At 42.4% G+C, this 18125-nt stretch overlaps 1 protein-coding gene across 1 annotated transcript in view; it reads left to right on the forward strand.

The window, feature by feature from the left end:
• Nucleotides 1–8503, forward strand: part of URB2 (URB2 ribosome biogenesis homolog) — a 128463-nt gene extending 119960 nt beyond the window's left edge. Inside the window, exon 10 of the mRNA XM_073686120.1 lies at nucleotides 3347–8503. Coding sequence (XP_073542221.1) covers nucleotides 3347–3544 — 198 coding nt within the window. The 3' untranslated portion in view covers nucleotides 3545–8503. The remainder of the gene's footprint in view (nucleotides 1–3346) is intronic.
• The last annotated feature ends 9622 nt before the right edge of the window (nucleotides 8504–18125 follow it).

Here is an 18125-nt window from a genome sequence, read left to right on the forward strand (position 1 = left end):
AAAGCAATGGTGGACTGTGGATGACTGGATGAAAGTCAAATTCAGTGATGAATTGCGAATCTGCATTGGGCAAGGTGATGATGCTGGAACTTTTGTTTGGTGCCGTTCCAATGAGATTTATAAAGATGACTGCATGAAGAGAACATGCAGATTTCCACAGTCATTGATGATATGGGGCTGCATGTCAGGTAATGGCACGGGGGAGATGGCTGTCATTACATCTTCAATAAATGCCCAAGTTTACGTTGATATTTTGGACAGTTTTCTTATCCCATCAATTGAAAGGATGTTTGGGGATGATGACATCATTTTTCAAGATGCTAATGCTTCCTGCCATAGAGCAAAAACTGTGAAAGAAGACACATAAGGTCAATGTCATGGCCTGCAAATAGTCCGGATCTCAATCCAATTGAAAATCTTGGTGGAAGTTGAAGAAAATGGTCCATGACAAGGCTCCAACCTGCAAAGCTGATCTGGCAACAGCAATCAGAGAAAGTTGGAGCCAGATTGATGAAGAGTACTGTTTGTCACTCATAAAGTCCATGCCTCAGAGACTGCTAGCTGTTATTAAAGCCAGAGGTGGTGCAACAAAATACTAGTGATGTATTGGAGTGTTCTTTTGTGTGTTTCCATAATTTTTTCCTCAGAGTTGAGTGATTCCATAAGTTTTTCCCTCTGCTTGGTCTGAAAAAATTACACCTACTGAGTACCACATTTTTAATCTTGATTTCTTTTAGTGTTTCTTAAAGCCCCAAAGTCGCCATTTGAAATGAATTTAGTTTTGTGCCATGTCTGTGATCTGGTTTTTTTCAACAACATTAACAGCTGAATGAACATCCTCCGAGCCCGGTGATTCCATAATTTTTGCCAGGGGTTGTAATAAGTCATGTCAGACTAACTTGATTTCCTTCTGTGACAGAATCACTGACTGGGTGGATCAGGGAAATGCAGTAGATATAGTATATATTGACTTCAACAAAGAATTTGACAAAGTATCTCATACCATTGTTATTGAAAAAATGACCAGGTATGAAATGGACAAGGCTATGGTTGGGTGGATTCATAACTGGCTCAGTGATCGGACCCAAAGAGTTACCATAAATAGTTGCTCATCCAGTTGGAAGAATGTCTCAGGTGGGGTAACACAAGGCTATGTCTTGGACCCTGTGGTGTTCAACATCTTTATCAATTATTTAGATGAAGGAATTGTGGATAAACTGATTAAATTTGCTGATGACACAAAGCTAGGAGGGATAGCTAATACTAGAGAAAAGAGAGAGAGAGGATTCAAAAAGACCTAAACAAATTGGAACTGTGGGCAGAAACTAACAAAATGGTTTTATATGCAACACTGCATGTGGAAAAGACTTGGGTATACTAATAAATCACAGACATGAGCATGAGACTTAATAGCTGTCTACAAATATCTCAAAGGCTGTCACACTATAGAGGGATAAGCATTCTCATTTGCACAAAGACTAGAAGCAATGGGATGAAAATAAATGCGAGAAGATACAGATTAGATATTAGAAAAGACTGTTTAACAGTGAGGGTGATCAATGAGAGGAACAGGCTGCCACGAGAAGTAGTGAATTCCCTTCAATGGAAGTCTTCAAACAGAGGCTGGACAGACATCTGTCTGAGATGGTTTAGTGAATCCTGCTTTGAGCAGGGGGCTGGGCCAGATGACCCTGGTGATCCCTTCCAACTCTACCTTTTCATATTTCTATATCCTTTCAACCGCTGAAATATCAGAAAAAATCTGTCGCTTACAGCTTTTTCCTCAAATACTGAGTTTTGTTGCACCATACTTTCACCCTTTGGTGGATGATTTTGGTGTCATTAGATCGGTTTGAAATGTTTTTCATGGTACAGAAGCAGAGAAAAGGAATTCCTTCCATACTTTTCTCAAGATGATGCTCTAGTCTATTGCACTGTTGAACCGAGGCTCATGGAAAAAATTACCAAATGAAAAATTAACAAATAAAAAAGGTGCAAGAATTAATTTCCAATAAAGTTGCAGAATGAATGTTAAATACATTTTTAAATATAATATTGTGTACATTTCTGGCTATAAAAAATATTTTTCCTGTTCATCTCGCTTGTACGTAATTTCACTTGCTTTTTGTGCAAAATCAATACGTGATCGATAAAAATAGAATGTGTTTTTTTAAATCGGGGCATAAGAATCAGTCATTTGATTTGAAACACTTTTCATAAACCCAAATTTTGCATATCTGTGTCATTTTTCTAGTTAAGTTCGGTTATGATGCCAATTTGAAATATTTTTGTTTCGTTTCTTCCCCTCATCCCCTCCCGAGTACGGAAAGGCAGTGTGATACAGTTCTGTTTTTTTTATTTATTTTTCTCTTTATGCTTATTTTGATGGATTATATTTGTATGGATGGGAATGGCAGTAACAAATGTTTATTTTTTAATTTTGTGATTTCTTTTAATGTGGTAAAAAGTAACCCAATGGCACCCTGAAATTGCATAATTTAAATATTGCTGTCAGTGATTGACAGAAACAAGATACAGTCACGATCAGTGGTCGTAACCATGGATACCTAATGTCCTGCAATGCCATGTACATGAGGAAAGAGACCTAGTGAATCAGAAAAACTGTACATTTCTAATTGGAGGTATTTGCTAATATTATTATTACACCTACTACATATTGGGATAGGATATTGGAGATGGGAATACCCTTTTAAAGCGCACCTGTCAGCAGAATTGTGCTCAGTAATCTACATACACTGTCAGGTGGGCGACATTACACTGATTAATATGATACCTTGGTTGATGAAATCCGTGCTGTGGTTCTTGTGTAATCTTTACTTTCAGTTTGGAGATAATGATATGCACGTCCTCTGGGGCGGGACTGTGGGAGGCGCTCTATCTGATGCTCTGCTTACATATTCATCTGTATGCTATTATGACAGCTCACACTGCCTTCACTGACCTGCCTCCTATTTTATATAATGCATCTAGTAGTGCGAGGCTAGGTAAAATAGAAGGCCGGTTAGTGAACGATCAGTGAGCTGTCATAATAGCATACAGATGAATATGTAAGCAGCGCACCAGATAGAGCGCCACCCCACAGGCCTCCTCGAAGCACGAGCATATCATTATCTCCAAACCGAAAGTAAAGATTACACAAGAACCACAGGACGGACTTCATCAATCAAGGTATCATTTTAATCAGTGTAATGTCGCCCACCTGACAGTTTGTAAAATGCTTAAAGCGCACCTGTCAGCAGGATTGTGCTCAATAAACCACACACATTATGACCATGTTTCTTATCAACTTTTGGAATGTAAGCACTTTTGTTTTGTTTTCATATAGGTGACACTTCAACCTGAAGTTAAAAAGTGTTTGACAGAAGGAATATTTCATATCTTGGATCATTGTATTGATCGCGATGTTAACTTCTTAAATACATCCTTACAAATTGGAGCACGAGAAGTGTTTAAAGAATTGTACCTTGATTATTCTTCCCACTACAAAACAAAGAATCAAGAAGAAGAAAAATATACAGCGTAACTGTGGCTTAGTGATTAGCTCTGGATATTTGCAACACTATTGAATTTAAATCCAGGCTAGGGCAACATCTGCATGGATGACTACGAATACTCATTTTCCCACACACTCTCCAAAAACTTAAAGGCTTATTCATTTTCAGTGAAAATTGCCCCAGCATGTATATATGAGAGAGAAATTATGGACCATCTTTTAGCACATTGCAGAATATGTTGATGGAAAATATTAAGTTAAAAAATAAAATTGTTTAATACGAGCTAATGTAATGAAGTAATTAGGATTTGCATTACTGTGGAAAAAGATGAATGTCCAAGTTTTGTATTCATAACAGACAAATTAATTGGAAACTGTTGCGTTCTTAAACAAATCCTGATTAGATTAGATTGTTCTCTGCTCAAGTGACTTATTTAAAGAGTTCTCAAGTTATTTTATGGTTAATATTCTTAAATGCTAGCAAAAACAGTTTTACTGAATTACCTTTTTTTTAAAAAAAAAAAAAATCTTATCCCTTTTCAAAAAAGTTTTAATTCTGTACTTTACACTTCGTGGAATAGGCTACTGGCAGCCTTTCAGTCTGCGTGGCTGGTTACAGGTTGTATGCTTTATTTAGAGCATGCTCGTGGCACTTTGAAGTTGGCCAGATCACAGGATCCAAAGAGCTTCAGTCCTCCAGCGCTGCTCCCAAGCTGCAGAGACAAAGTTGCCTCTGCTAGGAAACCATGGGTGGGGAGCGGTATGCTCTTGAAGAAAAGATAAAAATAACCCTTTATTGCAAGAAGTAATAGTCAATTTATGTAATTTTTTTTTATTAATAACCTGAGCTTCACTAGAATTCTTATGAAACTGTTACAGATTTGCCTTATTTAAAAGGGAACCATTCAGTCAATTCATGCTGATAAAACTACAGATTGTGAGCCCGGCTGCACAATTACTAGAGCATTTCAGAGAAAGCATAGTTTAAGGCTCCTGCTGGAAACTAATCCAGTGCTACCCCTGCCTGGCTTTTCCCTGCTCCATTCCAGTTGATTTACAGGCCTTTCCCTATGTAACCACGTGGGAGAGACCTTCAATTGCCTAGAGCTGTGCGGGGAGAAACCATAGCGTTCCAAAGAAATGCATACCTTGCTGCAACTGTGCAGCCGCTCTCTGATTCATGCTAGCAGTGGTTTGGGCAGCATGAATCAGCTGACTGGTTTCCTTTAACGCCATGTGCGGCGCATGTCTGAAGCAGGTGCATGGAGCAGCAAGCCCACTCACGCAGCAAGCTCGCCCCATACCCGGCAGGTAATCTATTTTTATTACAGCCAGGACTTGCCACCAACAATCACAAGTGAAGCAGTACTCCGCCCACAATTTTTAACCTGTTAAATGCCATTGTCAAGCTGTGACAGCAACATTTAACACACATTTGCTTGCGTGCGCGTCATTCTCTCCTCCCATCAGTGCGCCCGTGATGTGATCGCGGGTCACCGATGAGTTGTCTTGACCCATGACAGCTGATCACCGCTGTGTTAAATAATAATTTAAATTTTTCACTATTACTTAAAGGCTGTCAACCAATCTTATACTATAGTAATACTTTAACATTTGGTTAAACATTTCCAAGAATATAAATAGTAAAAGCTTACAAACAAACAGACTCAGACAAAAGGAAAGGGGGGGGCTATGAAATGTTATGACCTATATATATAGCCATCTCATACAGGTCATATATTTAACATGGCCCAAAAGGAATCCTAAGGAGATAAAATAAGGTAAAATCTCTCTACAGTATTTTCATTAAGGGCTGCCCAGTACTCAAAGTTCCTGATATCCTTGATGCAAGAATATACAGTTGCGACCAGTAGTTTTGGATTTTTTTTTTAAATTATTACTTCTGTCTGGTTGTTGTGATGCCATTTTCCTGCTGATGAATTGAAAAGTACATGAAGTTGTCATCATACAAGACCTTAATTTTAACCAAAATGCTTTTGAATAGAGGTATGGTCATTTAATTCAATAAATAGTATAGTCAAAACTTTTGGCTGTCAGTTTTCTTTATCACAGCATAGAGAGTAATTCATTGTTTACAATGCCATAACTTAGTATTTTGTAGCATAACCTCTTGCTTTAATTACTGCACCACAGTGATGGGGCATTGAAGCCACTATTCAAGACATTTTGAGGAATCTTGCTCCATTCCATTTGCAAATCTGTAAACAATCTTTATTGCTATGGGTACAGGCCCCCAACTCATCACCCAAACTCATCCCCAAGTTGCTCTATAGGGTTTAAATCAGGTGATTGGTGTGGCCATTTCAACAGGCAAACATTTTTCTTTTCTAACCAATTTTTGACTAAATGAATGTGTACTTAGGATCATTGTTTTTCTGCAATAGCTGACAACCATTTGCTTACGGTTTACTAAAATCACCAGGAAAATGGCATCACCACAACCAGACAGAAGTAATCACACTTTAAAAAAAAAATGCAAAACTTTTGGTTGCCACTGTATATCTAGTTGGGAAGGTGGAGAGGTCTGCTTCCAATGGTAGGCAATCAAACAGTGTTCTGCTGTCAACATATGTAAAAGCTATCTAATGGAACTCCTAGATATGGACTCAGTGAAATTATTTAATAGAGCTGAGGATCTAGAGGACATCTACTCCGAAAACTTGCTTAGCTAGGAGTCGGACATTCACACAGAACGGTCCCAAAAAATATGAAAAATAGAACCTCTAGACAGGGCGCAACGCCAGCAAAGGGAAGGAATAGATGGGGTCCATTTTATGTAAAAATTTAGGCATGTGGTACCAGAGATGAAGAATTTTGTACTGATTTTCTATGTATGAAATACAAGATGCAGTCTTAGCTACTCTGAAGAGTTACTGTTTTACCCAGATATTCCTCCCATTTGAGCATATAAAGGTGTCTAGTTAAGGAATCTGTGTCTGGAGTCTGTAGAATATTGTAAATATTAGATATTAAACGTCTTGTTGAGTTGTTCTTGCACAGTCTCTCGAAAGAGGTAGGAATGGAGGTCTGCAGACCATCGAATAATGATGAGGCAAAGTGCCTAATTGTCAGGTTGTGTCGTGTGAAGATCCTATTTACCCTCATGAATTGTGAGGTGGGAATAGAATTCTTAATAGCTGTAGGATGGCAACTTGAAAAATGGAGAAGGTTGGTTCTGTCGGTGCTTTTAACAAACGGGTAGACTCCCATCTTCACCCTTCATGACCATGGTGTCAAGAAAATTGATTTGATGGAGATCATGATGAAGGGCAAATTGCAGCTTAGGCCAAATACTATTAAGATAGTTGTGGAAATCCAAGCGGGATTCCAATGAGCCCCCCCATATGCAAAAGATTTCTATATAGCAATGAAATTTGAAACTGTTGTGGGAGTAAATGAAATGCCCTTCGAAGGATGTCATGAAGCAATTAGCATACGGGGGGCTACATTGGAACCCATTGCAGTCCCCTGAACTTGGAGGTAAAGGGTCTCCTGAAACAAAGAAATTTTCATTAAGAACAAGTTTTAGGAGGTCCATATAGAAATTTTTAACCTTTTCATGCATGATGGAAATGTAGAGGCTCCCCACATCCCATGTGACCAGAAGAGCTTGTGTGGGGAAAGTCCCCAGTGTCCAGAGTAAAAGATGTGGTCTGCCTGATTAGGGGTGTAAGGATTTTCTCCGATGTGTGTGGAATGTCGGCGGTGTTGCCCCACCCACCCCCCCGCGTCTGTTTCCTCTTCGGCCTTTCCTTTGGTGTGTTCCGAAAAGAAATTTCCGCCATAACGGCCTTGTGAGCCGTCGTCCGAATCAGAGAAGGAGGTTTTGGTGGATGATCAATGAAACCTTGGTGGCATGGTTCGTGAGGAATTATTTTGCCATCTATGCACTCTGTTACTCAGATAATCTTCTGTGTCCCTGATGAATTTAAGACGACTTCTGGGAATACACATGGTGTTTCTGAAGTGAATTCTGGAGTTTAGTTTTTGTTGCGCTGAAGTCTTCAGTTGTTGAAACAGAGGCTAATTGGTTTTCGACAGAGGTACCCTCACGAGTATATGCAATAGATTTGTGTAAATGGTCCAATGTTAAGATATTCAAGTCAAATGAACACTGGTTAAGTATTTGTTCTAAGGTGTTGCAAAATTCTTGGTTGTCACTAAGAATGGTTGGGTGTAGATTCACCCTTAGACCCCTGGGGTTCCTTTGTACGCGTAGGTATTCCACTATTATCTCACTATGTAATTCCAAGTTTAATAGATGACGAGATTCCCGTTCATAGTCCCGTGTCTTGAGCTCCTTGGTGGGGACCTGAAGAAAATCACTAGGGACAGTGACTCGTCCGATTTCTATCTGCTGACTCCGTAGTAGAATATGAAAAAACATCACTTGTCATGTCGGAGCCTGGCTGTACGTACAAAGGGATATCAATGTCAGAAAAGAAATACGGCACTCCTGGTCAGGTTTAGGTGCCCGGATAGGATCCTAATCCATTAGAACAATGTTTTAAGAAAAATCTAGCACTCTGAGTATGGTGAAAAAAACACGATGTTTTTATTACAGTGGTCCTACTTAATAGCATGTATAAATCATACTGTACTTCAATATTGCATTTGTAATATCTCCCTGAGACCAGCTCTGTTACTGCTATATTTCCTGTGATGTCTAGCACCATAACAGTATGCCGCATATATTTCATAACATTTTTTGTTTCATATTTTTTCTACATGTTTGTGTATAATAATGTTTTTTTTTTGCTTGTCTCTACAATGTATGTTTGATAATGGTATCCATTGACCTTTGGGCTTTGTACTTCGATTTTTGGGAGACAGAATGAACATAAACCAGCTACTTAGGATTTTTTTTTTATAATTTCATTCCACCCATGCTAAAATTGATAAGGCAGATTTATTCTTTGGGTCAGTATGATTACAGCAATACCACATTTATATATTTTTTTATGTTTTGGCCATTTTACACAATAAAAACAATTTTATACAAAAAACTATTTTTGCATCGCTTTATTCTGAGAGCTATACCGTATTTTGCGGATTATAAGACGCACCAGTTTATAAGACGCACCCCAAATTTTGGGGAGGAAAATAGGAAAAAAATGTGTTTTTTTTTTTTTTTTTTTTTTTTTATAAACCGGTGCTTGTTATAATCCGCTTATCTGGGGGCCTGAGGCATTGGTGGAGCGGAGTCCCAGGTGCCAGGGTCGAGGCTGCTGCCGGAAGTTTCTGCAGAGGCCGGAGTCTGAAGATGGCTGCAGTCCCCATGCTTTGATCCCCATGCTGCGGTTCCCATGCTTGCTGTCCCCTTGCTTGCGGTCCTCATGCTGCGGGCCCCTTGCTTGCAGTACGGTAGATGTCCGGGAGTGCGGAGGCTTCGCCAACATTTTGTAAAAGCTGGAGCCCCTTACCTTCCATACTGTTCCATGCGGCGGTCTCCGGGAAAATGGCCACCGGAAGCCGAGATCTTGGGAGATGAAGTCTCTGTTCCGAGATCTCAATCTGAGCTTGCGCCACCTCTGGCGGCCATTTTCCTGGACACCACCGTATGGAAGGTGCGGGGCTCTACCTTTTAAACAATTTCGGCGGAGCCCCCACACCCCGGACACCTACCGTACTGCAAGGGTACTGAGGATTACAGCATGGGGACCGCCGACTTCTACCGGAAGGCAGAAGCTTCTGGCAGCAGCGATCCTGGGACCCTGCTCCAACAACACCTGTAAGTGCTTCGGATTATACAGTTATTTATTTTAAGACTCACCCCCATTTTCTCCCCAAATTTGGGGGGAAATAAGTGCATCTTTATAATCCGAAAAATACAGTAACTTGATTTTTCCATGGATGGAGCTGTATGGTGGCTTGTTTTTTGCAAGACAAGATGACTTCTTCAGAGATGCTATTTGTATTTACATTAGTCTTTTTGATCGTGTTTTATTCCAGTTTTTGTTCATCAGTATGATTAAGCATCTTTTTTTGCCTTGTTTTTTCTTTCTTTTTACAGTGTTAACTGAAGGGGATAACTAGTGGGACGGTTTTATAGGTCTGTTCATTCCGGATGCAGTGATACCAAATATGTCTACTTTTTTTTTTTTTCATAAAAATATTTATTTATGGGTACAATATATTTTTATTTTATTATTTTGTGATTTTTTTTTTTCTTATTACCTTTTTTTTTTAACTCCGTTCCTTTATGGGACTTTTACTTTTTTTACTTCGTGCATTGCAATGCTATTATAGTGAGCAAACATTGCTATGCTTTATAAACTGTCAGTGCTGCTTTGACATACATGCATGGTGTAACAAGCTTGCTAGCTCTGGTGACATGGATGTTGTCATGACATCGAGTCACCCTGGCAACGGTCACAGGGCCCTGTGACGTGCAGGGGAGGGGGGGGAATATGGAAATTAAGTTAATAGGTGGGGGGACGCGAAGCTTGTCAAAGCTAATTTAATAAAAAGGTATTTCGAAAGCTAGCAAATCTTTAATATGGGACATACAGGTAGGTATAGATTCACATTTCTATCACCTGTATGCCCATATTAGAGGTCTGATAGGTCCCAGGGGAGTGACAGATTCCCTTTAAATATCCATAAATAATCCCAGTCCAAGTAATATTGTTTTTGGTTCAGAAAGAAAATTGTACACGTAATATCCAAGATAATAATCTGACTAGCCCACGAGGTATAGGAAAAAAAATCATAAAAGCTGCCCTTTAATTGGTATGCATTAAAATCTGAGCATTTTGCAATTACGTAGTGAAACATCACATATGAAGGGTATTCAATAATATATCTACCTGAATATGAAAACAACATTTTCTAAGAAGATGTAATTTGTCAGTTTACAATGTAATCCCCGTAGATTTTCCAAACACTTATTCCACTTTGCCTCCAGTGGTTGGATGCCCTTAGAATAGGAGACTTCTTGCTGCTGCTAGAACCCTCTTACAGCCTTTTCGACTGCATTATCATAAGGAAATCGTTGCCCACGCAGAAATTACTCCAGGTTTTGAAATAGAAAGTAATCACTGGGAGGCCGGTCTGGACTGTAGTGTGGATGAATAAGCTCCATGAAGCTCCATTCCCTGAATACTGCCAAAATTTCTTTGGCGTTGGTGACCCCTTGTGCTTCCGTTGCATGGACTGTTGTTTGGTCTCATGATCATGGTGGTGGACCCATGTTTCATCACTTTAATAATTAATTTGAGAATAGAAGTCTCCAGTTTTTTTCTCTAAGCATGTCTAAATTCACTTGGCTAAATTGCTGGCAACACTTGTTTTTTGGCACCCACCAGGATCTGACCTTTGACATCATGAGTGATGCTGGAAACCATGACAACTGAAATGCCTAGTTCATGAGCTATAACATTGACTTTGACCCGGCCTCCACTTTACGACACATTTGCTCTGAAGATGCTTTGACAGGTCTCCCTGGAGTAATTTAATATTAATTCCCTACCGCATTTAAACTCCTTGGCCCAAAACTTTACTTGGTAGAAGAAAAGTGCCTCATCGCCACATACAGCAAACATCCTTTCATAGATTTTTTTAGGCTTCTTTTCTTCCTTTTGTAAGGAATTTAATCACTGAATAAAGCTTCAAATCCTTGACTTTCTTTGTAGCGCTGCACTGTACTGCACTTGCCAACCTGTCATGGTGTTTTCTGCAGACTGAACTTCTATTTTGTCTGTTGCATGTCCAGACTTATTTCAACATACCCAAGAAAAGCTCTCTTATGTACATGGAACATCATGTACACATCCTTGCGTCAAGGTACACGTATGAACCGCGATGCATGGGCTGTCCGCGTGTCACCTGACAAGAACTTGATAACCAAGTTATGAAGCTGTTAAGTTCGGGATGGGAGACCCGTGGATGGTCCATGAATCACAGAATGTGACAGATGGATATTTGGACATCATAACCCCTTTCTGACATGTGTCCTAATAGTACGACTCATGTCAGCTCCCTCCCTTTGGTGCGGGCTCTAGCGTTGAGTCCGCATTTTTCCAGGCACATGACAGCTGACCTGTATAGCTGTCATGTGTCCCTTACAGCCGTGGGTGGAATCGTGATTCACCCGCGCCTGTTAACTAGTTAAATGCCGCGGTCAATCTCTTGACAGCTGCATTTAACGCGCGCAAACCGGATGCACATCATTGGTCTCGCCCATTGGTGACCCCGTCATATGATCACAGGTCGCCGATGGGTTGACATGACAACTCAGGGTCTGCAGGAGACCCCTGCGGTTGTCGTTGCCAGATTGCTATGAGTGCCGCCCAGCGGTCGGCACTCATAGCTAGTGAGCAATTCTGCTACTCACAGGCGATCTGATGATCGCTTGTGTGTAGTACAGGCAATCAGATAATTGCTGCTTCTAGTCTCCCATAGAGATTATTGAAACATGCAAAAAGTAAAAAAAAAGTTTTTAAAAATATATATATATATAAAAAAAGTTTAAATCACCCCCCTTTGGCCCCATTCAAAATAAAACAATACAAAAAAAATCAAATATACACATTTGGTATCACCGAATTCAGAATCAACTGATCGATCAATATAAAAAAAAATATGATCGGTAAACGGCATAACAAAAACAATTCCAAACTCCAGAATTACGTTTCTTTGGTCATCGCTACATTACAATAAAATGCAATAACGATTCTACCCCAAAATGGTATCAATAAAAACGGCAGCTCGTCGCGCAAAAACTAAGCCCTCATCCGGCCCCAGTTACTGAAAAATGGAGACGCTATGGGTCTCGGAAAATGGAACCATTTTTTTGTTTCACCACTTAAATAAAAAAGAAACTATACTTGTTTGGTATCCTCGATCTCTTAATGACCTGGAGAATCATAGTGGCATTTAGTGAACATGGTAAATAAAATAAAAACAACAAACCTGTGGAATTGGATTTGTTTTCAATTTCATCGCTCTTGTAATTTTTTCCCCATTTTCCCGTACACTATATGGTAAAACCAATGGTGTCATTCAAAAGTACAACTCGTCCCGCAAAAAATAAGCCCTCACATAGCCATATTGACCTAAAAATCAAAAAGTTATGGCTCTGGGAAGAAAGGGAGCAAAAAACGAAAATGCGAAAATGGCCCTGTCATGAAGGGGTTAAGAAATATACAGTATAATAGATCGCAATACAATCGTGAAGGTGACATCCAGATCCTCGTATAGAGGGAAAGAAAAAGCAATCTGCAGTGTCGCTCTGCTATCCCCAATCTCCTGTATGTTCATCATACCAGTTACGTATTTATTGTGAATCAATAGATTCTCCAAAGAGCTGTTTATCACCTTTTTTAAATGGGTAAATAGTTGCACAATAGGAAAAGTTACGATGGGTAATGGTTCGTCTAGGTAAATATTAATAACAAATCACAAGCCGCTACAGGAATATATTTGAAAATTTGTAACATACTGTCAACTTTAACTGTAAAATAATGCTGTAACATGTCCTCTCTGTACAGTTCGCCTCTCTTCAATGAGACTTGACCTTTTTAGATTTGGTTCTGAAAGGTTGCTCAGATGCATTGTACTATGGTTTCTGTTGATGGTGCAGTTGCTCAGAAGCAAAGGCTTCACACTGACAGTACACAAAGCTCCTTAGTATTGTAAAAGGCAAAACCACTTCATCAGTTATAACTAGTGTTGAGCGATACCTTCCGATATCGGGAAATATCGGATCGGATTGGATCGGACCGATACCGAAAAAGTATCGGATATCGCCGATTCCGATACCGGAAACCAATGCAAGTCAATGGGACATAAATATCGGAATTAAAATAAACCCTTTCTTTCCTTGTAGGTTATTTCTACATGAAGGAAAACAACTAAGAATAATGTAGAATGTATTGGGGGAGGTGGGGGAGACAATAAAGGCATAGAGGTTTAGCCCAGTCAAATGGAATAGCAGGAATTACTATTTTTTTATTATGTTCTGAGTTACGGAAATATTAACTATGTTAAGTATTTTTATATTTTGTCAGATATTTATGTTTCACTACTTCCATGCTCTTCACCTTCTTTTTTACTTCTCCCACACTTTCTCCTTCATCATCCTCAGCATCTTTTTCATCCACTTCTTCTTCACCTTCTTCTTCTTCACCTTCTTCGTATTATTCTTTTTTTTACATTCTTCATATTCTACTTCTTCATCTTCTTCATATTCTTCTTCATCATATTCTTATTTGTGACAGGCATTCCTGTAGTTGTTATCTATAAAAGGTTGGACATTACACCTTTCGTTCTGCCCGTCACAAAAGATTTACAACAGGATTTGTCCGCGTTCAGTTTGGCCTGCAGCAGCAGGTCTTTTCCAGGGGCACCACGAGGAGGAACGGACTCACCCCCATACACTGCTTAGTCATCTTCTGCTTATAATTTAGATATTATCTTTTGCTCTGATTTTTAGTCTTATGCTTAATGTTGTTCCGCTTTTTGTTCTGCAGCTTCTTGTATTTCTGCTTCTTGGTTTTCTGTCTCTTGTTCTTCTGTATCTTGGTGCTTGTCTTCTCTTCTTTGTCTTCTTGGTCAACTTCTTCAGGGTCATCTTCTTGGTCTTCTTCGGGGTGGTCTTCAGGGTCGTCGTCTTCGGGGGTCCTCGTCTTCGGGGTCCTCGTCTTCTTCGGGTTGGTCTTCTGGGTCCTCGTCTTCGGGGTCCTCGTCTTCTTCGGGGTGGTCTTCAGGGTCCTCGTCTTCTTCGGGGTGGTCTTCAGGGTCCTCGTCTTCTTCGGGGTGGTCTTCAGGGTCCTCGTCTTCAGGGTCATTGTCTTCGGGGTCCTCGTCTTCTTAGGGTTGGTCTTCAGGGTCCTCGTCTTCAGGGTCCTCGTCAGGGAGATCCAGAGTGATTACCAAGAACCATTTCAAAAAGCTTGAACTTGGAAATGTAGCAGAAGGTACAAGAAAGCTGAGGAACTACCGAGGACCAGCTGACGGTACTGGAACCCGGATGGGTAGCAGAAGGTACAAGAGCCAATGGAACTACCGAGGACCAGCTGATGTTACTGGAACTCGGTTACTAAGCAGGAGGTACCTGTGCCAGAAAGCACTACCAAGGACCAGCAGACGTTGGTGGAACTTGGATACCGAGAAGGAGGCACCTAATCCAAAGGCACTGCCGAGAACCAGCTGACGGTACTGGAACCCGGATGGGTAGCAGAAGGTACCCATGTAAAAAAAAGTTCAAGGCCGCGAGCCGGCCGCAGTTACCAAAACCCACAGTCCTACAGGGGGTGCATGTCCTATTGGCACTATGGAACCAGCCTTCATTGCCAGATCCCGCAGCCCACATAGGAGTCACCTAAACTGCAGGCACCATAGAGTCGGCTAACCTGACCGCAACACGACAGGACAACGCATTGGAGGCAAAGTGACGTTGACACTACCCGGAAACAGCTGGCGTGCTGGAACCAGGCTGGGCAGGAGGGAGTACCCGTGCCAAAGACACTGCCGAGAACCAGCTGACGGTACTGGAACCCGGATGGGTAGCAGAAGATACAAGAGCAAATGGAACTACCGAGGACCAGCTGACGGTACTGGAACCCGGATGGGTAGCAGAAGGTACAAGAGCCAATGGAACTACCGAGGACCAGCTGATGTTACTGGAACTCGGTTACTAAGCAGGAGGTACCTGTGCCAGAAAGCACTACCAAGGACCAGCAGACGTTGGTGGAACTTGGATACCGAGAAGGAGGCACCTAATCCAAAGGCACTGCCGAGAACCAGCTGACGGTACTGGAACCCGGATGGGTAGCAGAAGGTACCCATGTAAAAAAAAGTTCAAGGCCGCGAGCCGGCCGCAGTTACCAAAACCCACAGTCCTACAGGGGGTGCTTGTCCTATTGGCACTATGGAACCAGCCTTCATTGCCAGATCCCGCAGCCCACATAGGAGTCACCTAAACTGCAGGCACCATAGAGTCGGCTAACCCGACCGCAACACGACAGGACAACGCATTGGAGGCAAAGTGACGTTGACACTACCCGGAAACAGCTGGCGTGCTGGAACCAGGCTGGGCAGGAGGGAGTACCCGTGCCAAAGACACTGCCGAGAACCAGCTGACGGTACTGGAACCCGGATGGGTAGCAGAAGATACAAGAGCAAATGGAACTACCGAGGATCAGCTGACGGTACTGGAACCCGGATGGGTAGCAGAAGGTACAAGAGCCAATGGAACTGCCGAGAACCAGCTGGCGGTGCTGGAGCCCAGGGTAAATACTAAAAACAGAGGAGCCAGAGGTGTATTTGGAGGAGGTTTTAAATCCGTAGTACAGTGGATGTGGACAAAGCAGGAGAATTTGCCGGACACACAGCTGGGGATCAGCTGACGTTACTGAACCCCAATAACACTGGAGCAAGCGTTGACTGTGCAGACGGCACTTCTGAGCAGCAACTAGCGGTATTGGAGCCCAGGGTAAATACTAAAAACGGAGGAGCCAGAGGTGTAATTGGAGCAAGTTTTAAATAAGTAGCACAGTGAATATGGACAGAGCAGGAGAAATTGCCGTGAACACAGCAGGGGAACAGCTGACGTTACCGAACCCCAATAACACGGCAGCAAGTGTTGACTGTGCAGACAGCACTTCCGAGCGCCAACTGGCGGTGCTGGAGCCCAGGGATAAGAATAAAAATAGAGAGGAGCCAGAGGTGTAATTGGAGCAAGTTTTAAATAAGTAGCACAGTGAATATGGACAGAGCAGGAGAAATTGCCGTGAACACAGCAGGGGAACAGCTGACGTTACCGAACCCCAATAACACCGCAGCACTTCCGAGCGCCAACTGGCGGTGTTGGAGCCCAGGGATAAGAATGAAAACAGAGGAGCCAGAGGTGTAATTGGAGCAACTTTAAAATGTGTAGTACAGTGGATGTGGACAAAGCAGGAGAAATTGCCGTCCGCACAGCAGGGGAACAGCTGACGTTACTGAACCCCAATAACACGGCAGCAAGTGTTGACTGTGCAGATGGCACTTCCGTGCGCCAACTGGCGGTGTTGGAGCTCAGGGATAATACTGAAAACAGAGGAGCCAGAGGTGTAATTGGAGCAACTTTAAAATCTGTAGTAGTGAGAATGTGGACAGAGCAGGAGAAATTGCCGTCCGCACAGCAGGGGAACAGCTGACGTTACTGAACCCCAATAACATGGTAGCAAGTGTTGACTGTGCAGACGGCACTTCCGAGCGCCAACTGGCGGTGTTGGAGCTCAGGGATAATACTGAAAACAGAGGAGCCAGAGGTGTATTTGGAGGAGGTTTTAAATCAGTAGTACAGTGGATGTGGACAGAGCAGGAGAAATTGCCGTCCGCACAGCAGGGGAACAGCTGACGTTACTGAACCCCAATAACACGGCAGCAAGTGTTGACTGTGCAGACGGCACTTCCGAGCGCCAACTGGCGGTGTTGGAGCTCAGGGATTACAGTTCAGGTAGAAACATGAACAGAACAGGAGACCTGGATACTGTTGCCAACCAATTATTTATTCTGGAAGAGGACTGGCAAATTCATGAGAGATCCAGGCCTTGTTCACTTTGAGAAAAGTAAGCCGGTCAACGTTATCGGAGGATAGTCGCATGCGACGGTCTGTTAGTACACCACCTGCGGCACTAAAGACGCGTTCCGATAATACACTAGCAGCAGGGCAAGCTAGCACCTCCAGTGCATACTGACTAAGCTCTGGCCATGTATCCAGCTTACAGACCCAAAACTTGAAGGGAGAAGAGCCGTCTGGGAGTACACTAAGAGGGCAAGACATGTAGTCTGTCACCATCTGACGGAAACGTTGCCTCCTGCTGACTGGAGCCGTCTGTGATGGTGTAGACATTTGTGGCGGCGGGGACACAAAACTTTGCCACATTTCGGCCATACTGGTCTTGCCTTGTGCTGAGGCGCTGCTTCTGCTCCCTCTTTGTGCAGAGCTTCCTCCACTGCCTCGACGCACTGAGCTGCTTTGTAAAGCACTAGCAGCACTGCTCTCGGTTGGAATGGAGAACATGATGGAATGCACCAGTGCGTCTTGGTACTCCCGCATTTTACGCTCCCGGTTCAACGGTGTTATGAGGCTTTGTAAGTTGTCCCGGTAGCGAGGATCTAGGAGGGTGGACACCCAATAATCAGCCGTGTTGAGAATGTGGGCGATGCGGCGGTCGTTTCTCAGGCACTGCAGCATGAAATCAACCATGTGCTGCAGACTGCCAACTGGCCAAGAAACGCTGTCCCCTGCTTGAGGCGTGATCTCTGCCTGCTCTGCATCACCCCACCCTCGCTCTAGATACTGACTACTAGAGCATTGTGTACCTCCCTCCTCTGGACAGATGTCTTCCTCATCCATTGACTCCTCCTCATCCTCCTCACAAAGTGTCCCCTGCCTAGGCCTTTGTGAGGAACCACGTTGCGCAGACTGTAGAGAAGCAGATGGCATTTGTGACTCCTCATCCTCCACCTCTTCCAAAACCTCGTCCCTTAGTGCTTGCAGTGTTTTTTCAAGCAGGCAGATAAGGGGGATAGTCATGCTGACTAGTGCATCATCTGCACTCGCCATCCGCGTGGAATAATCGAAGGCACGCAAAACGTG

Source organism: Phyllobates terribilis, unplaced genomic scaffold, assembly GCF_046119375.1.
Source record: "Phyllobates terribilis strain yellow unplaced genomic scaffold, ASM4611937v1 Scaffold_5__5_contigs__length_657084704, whole genome shotgun sequence".
NCBI classification, from domain to species: Eukaryota; Metazoa; Chordata; class Amphibia; order Anura; family Dendrobatidae; genus Phyllobates; species Phyllobates terribilis.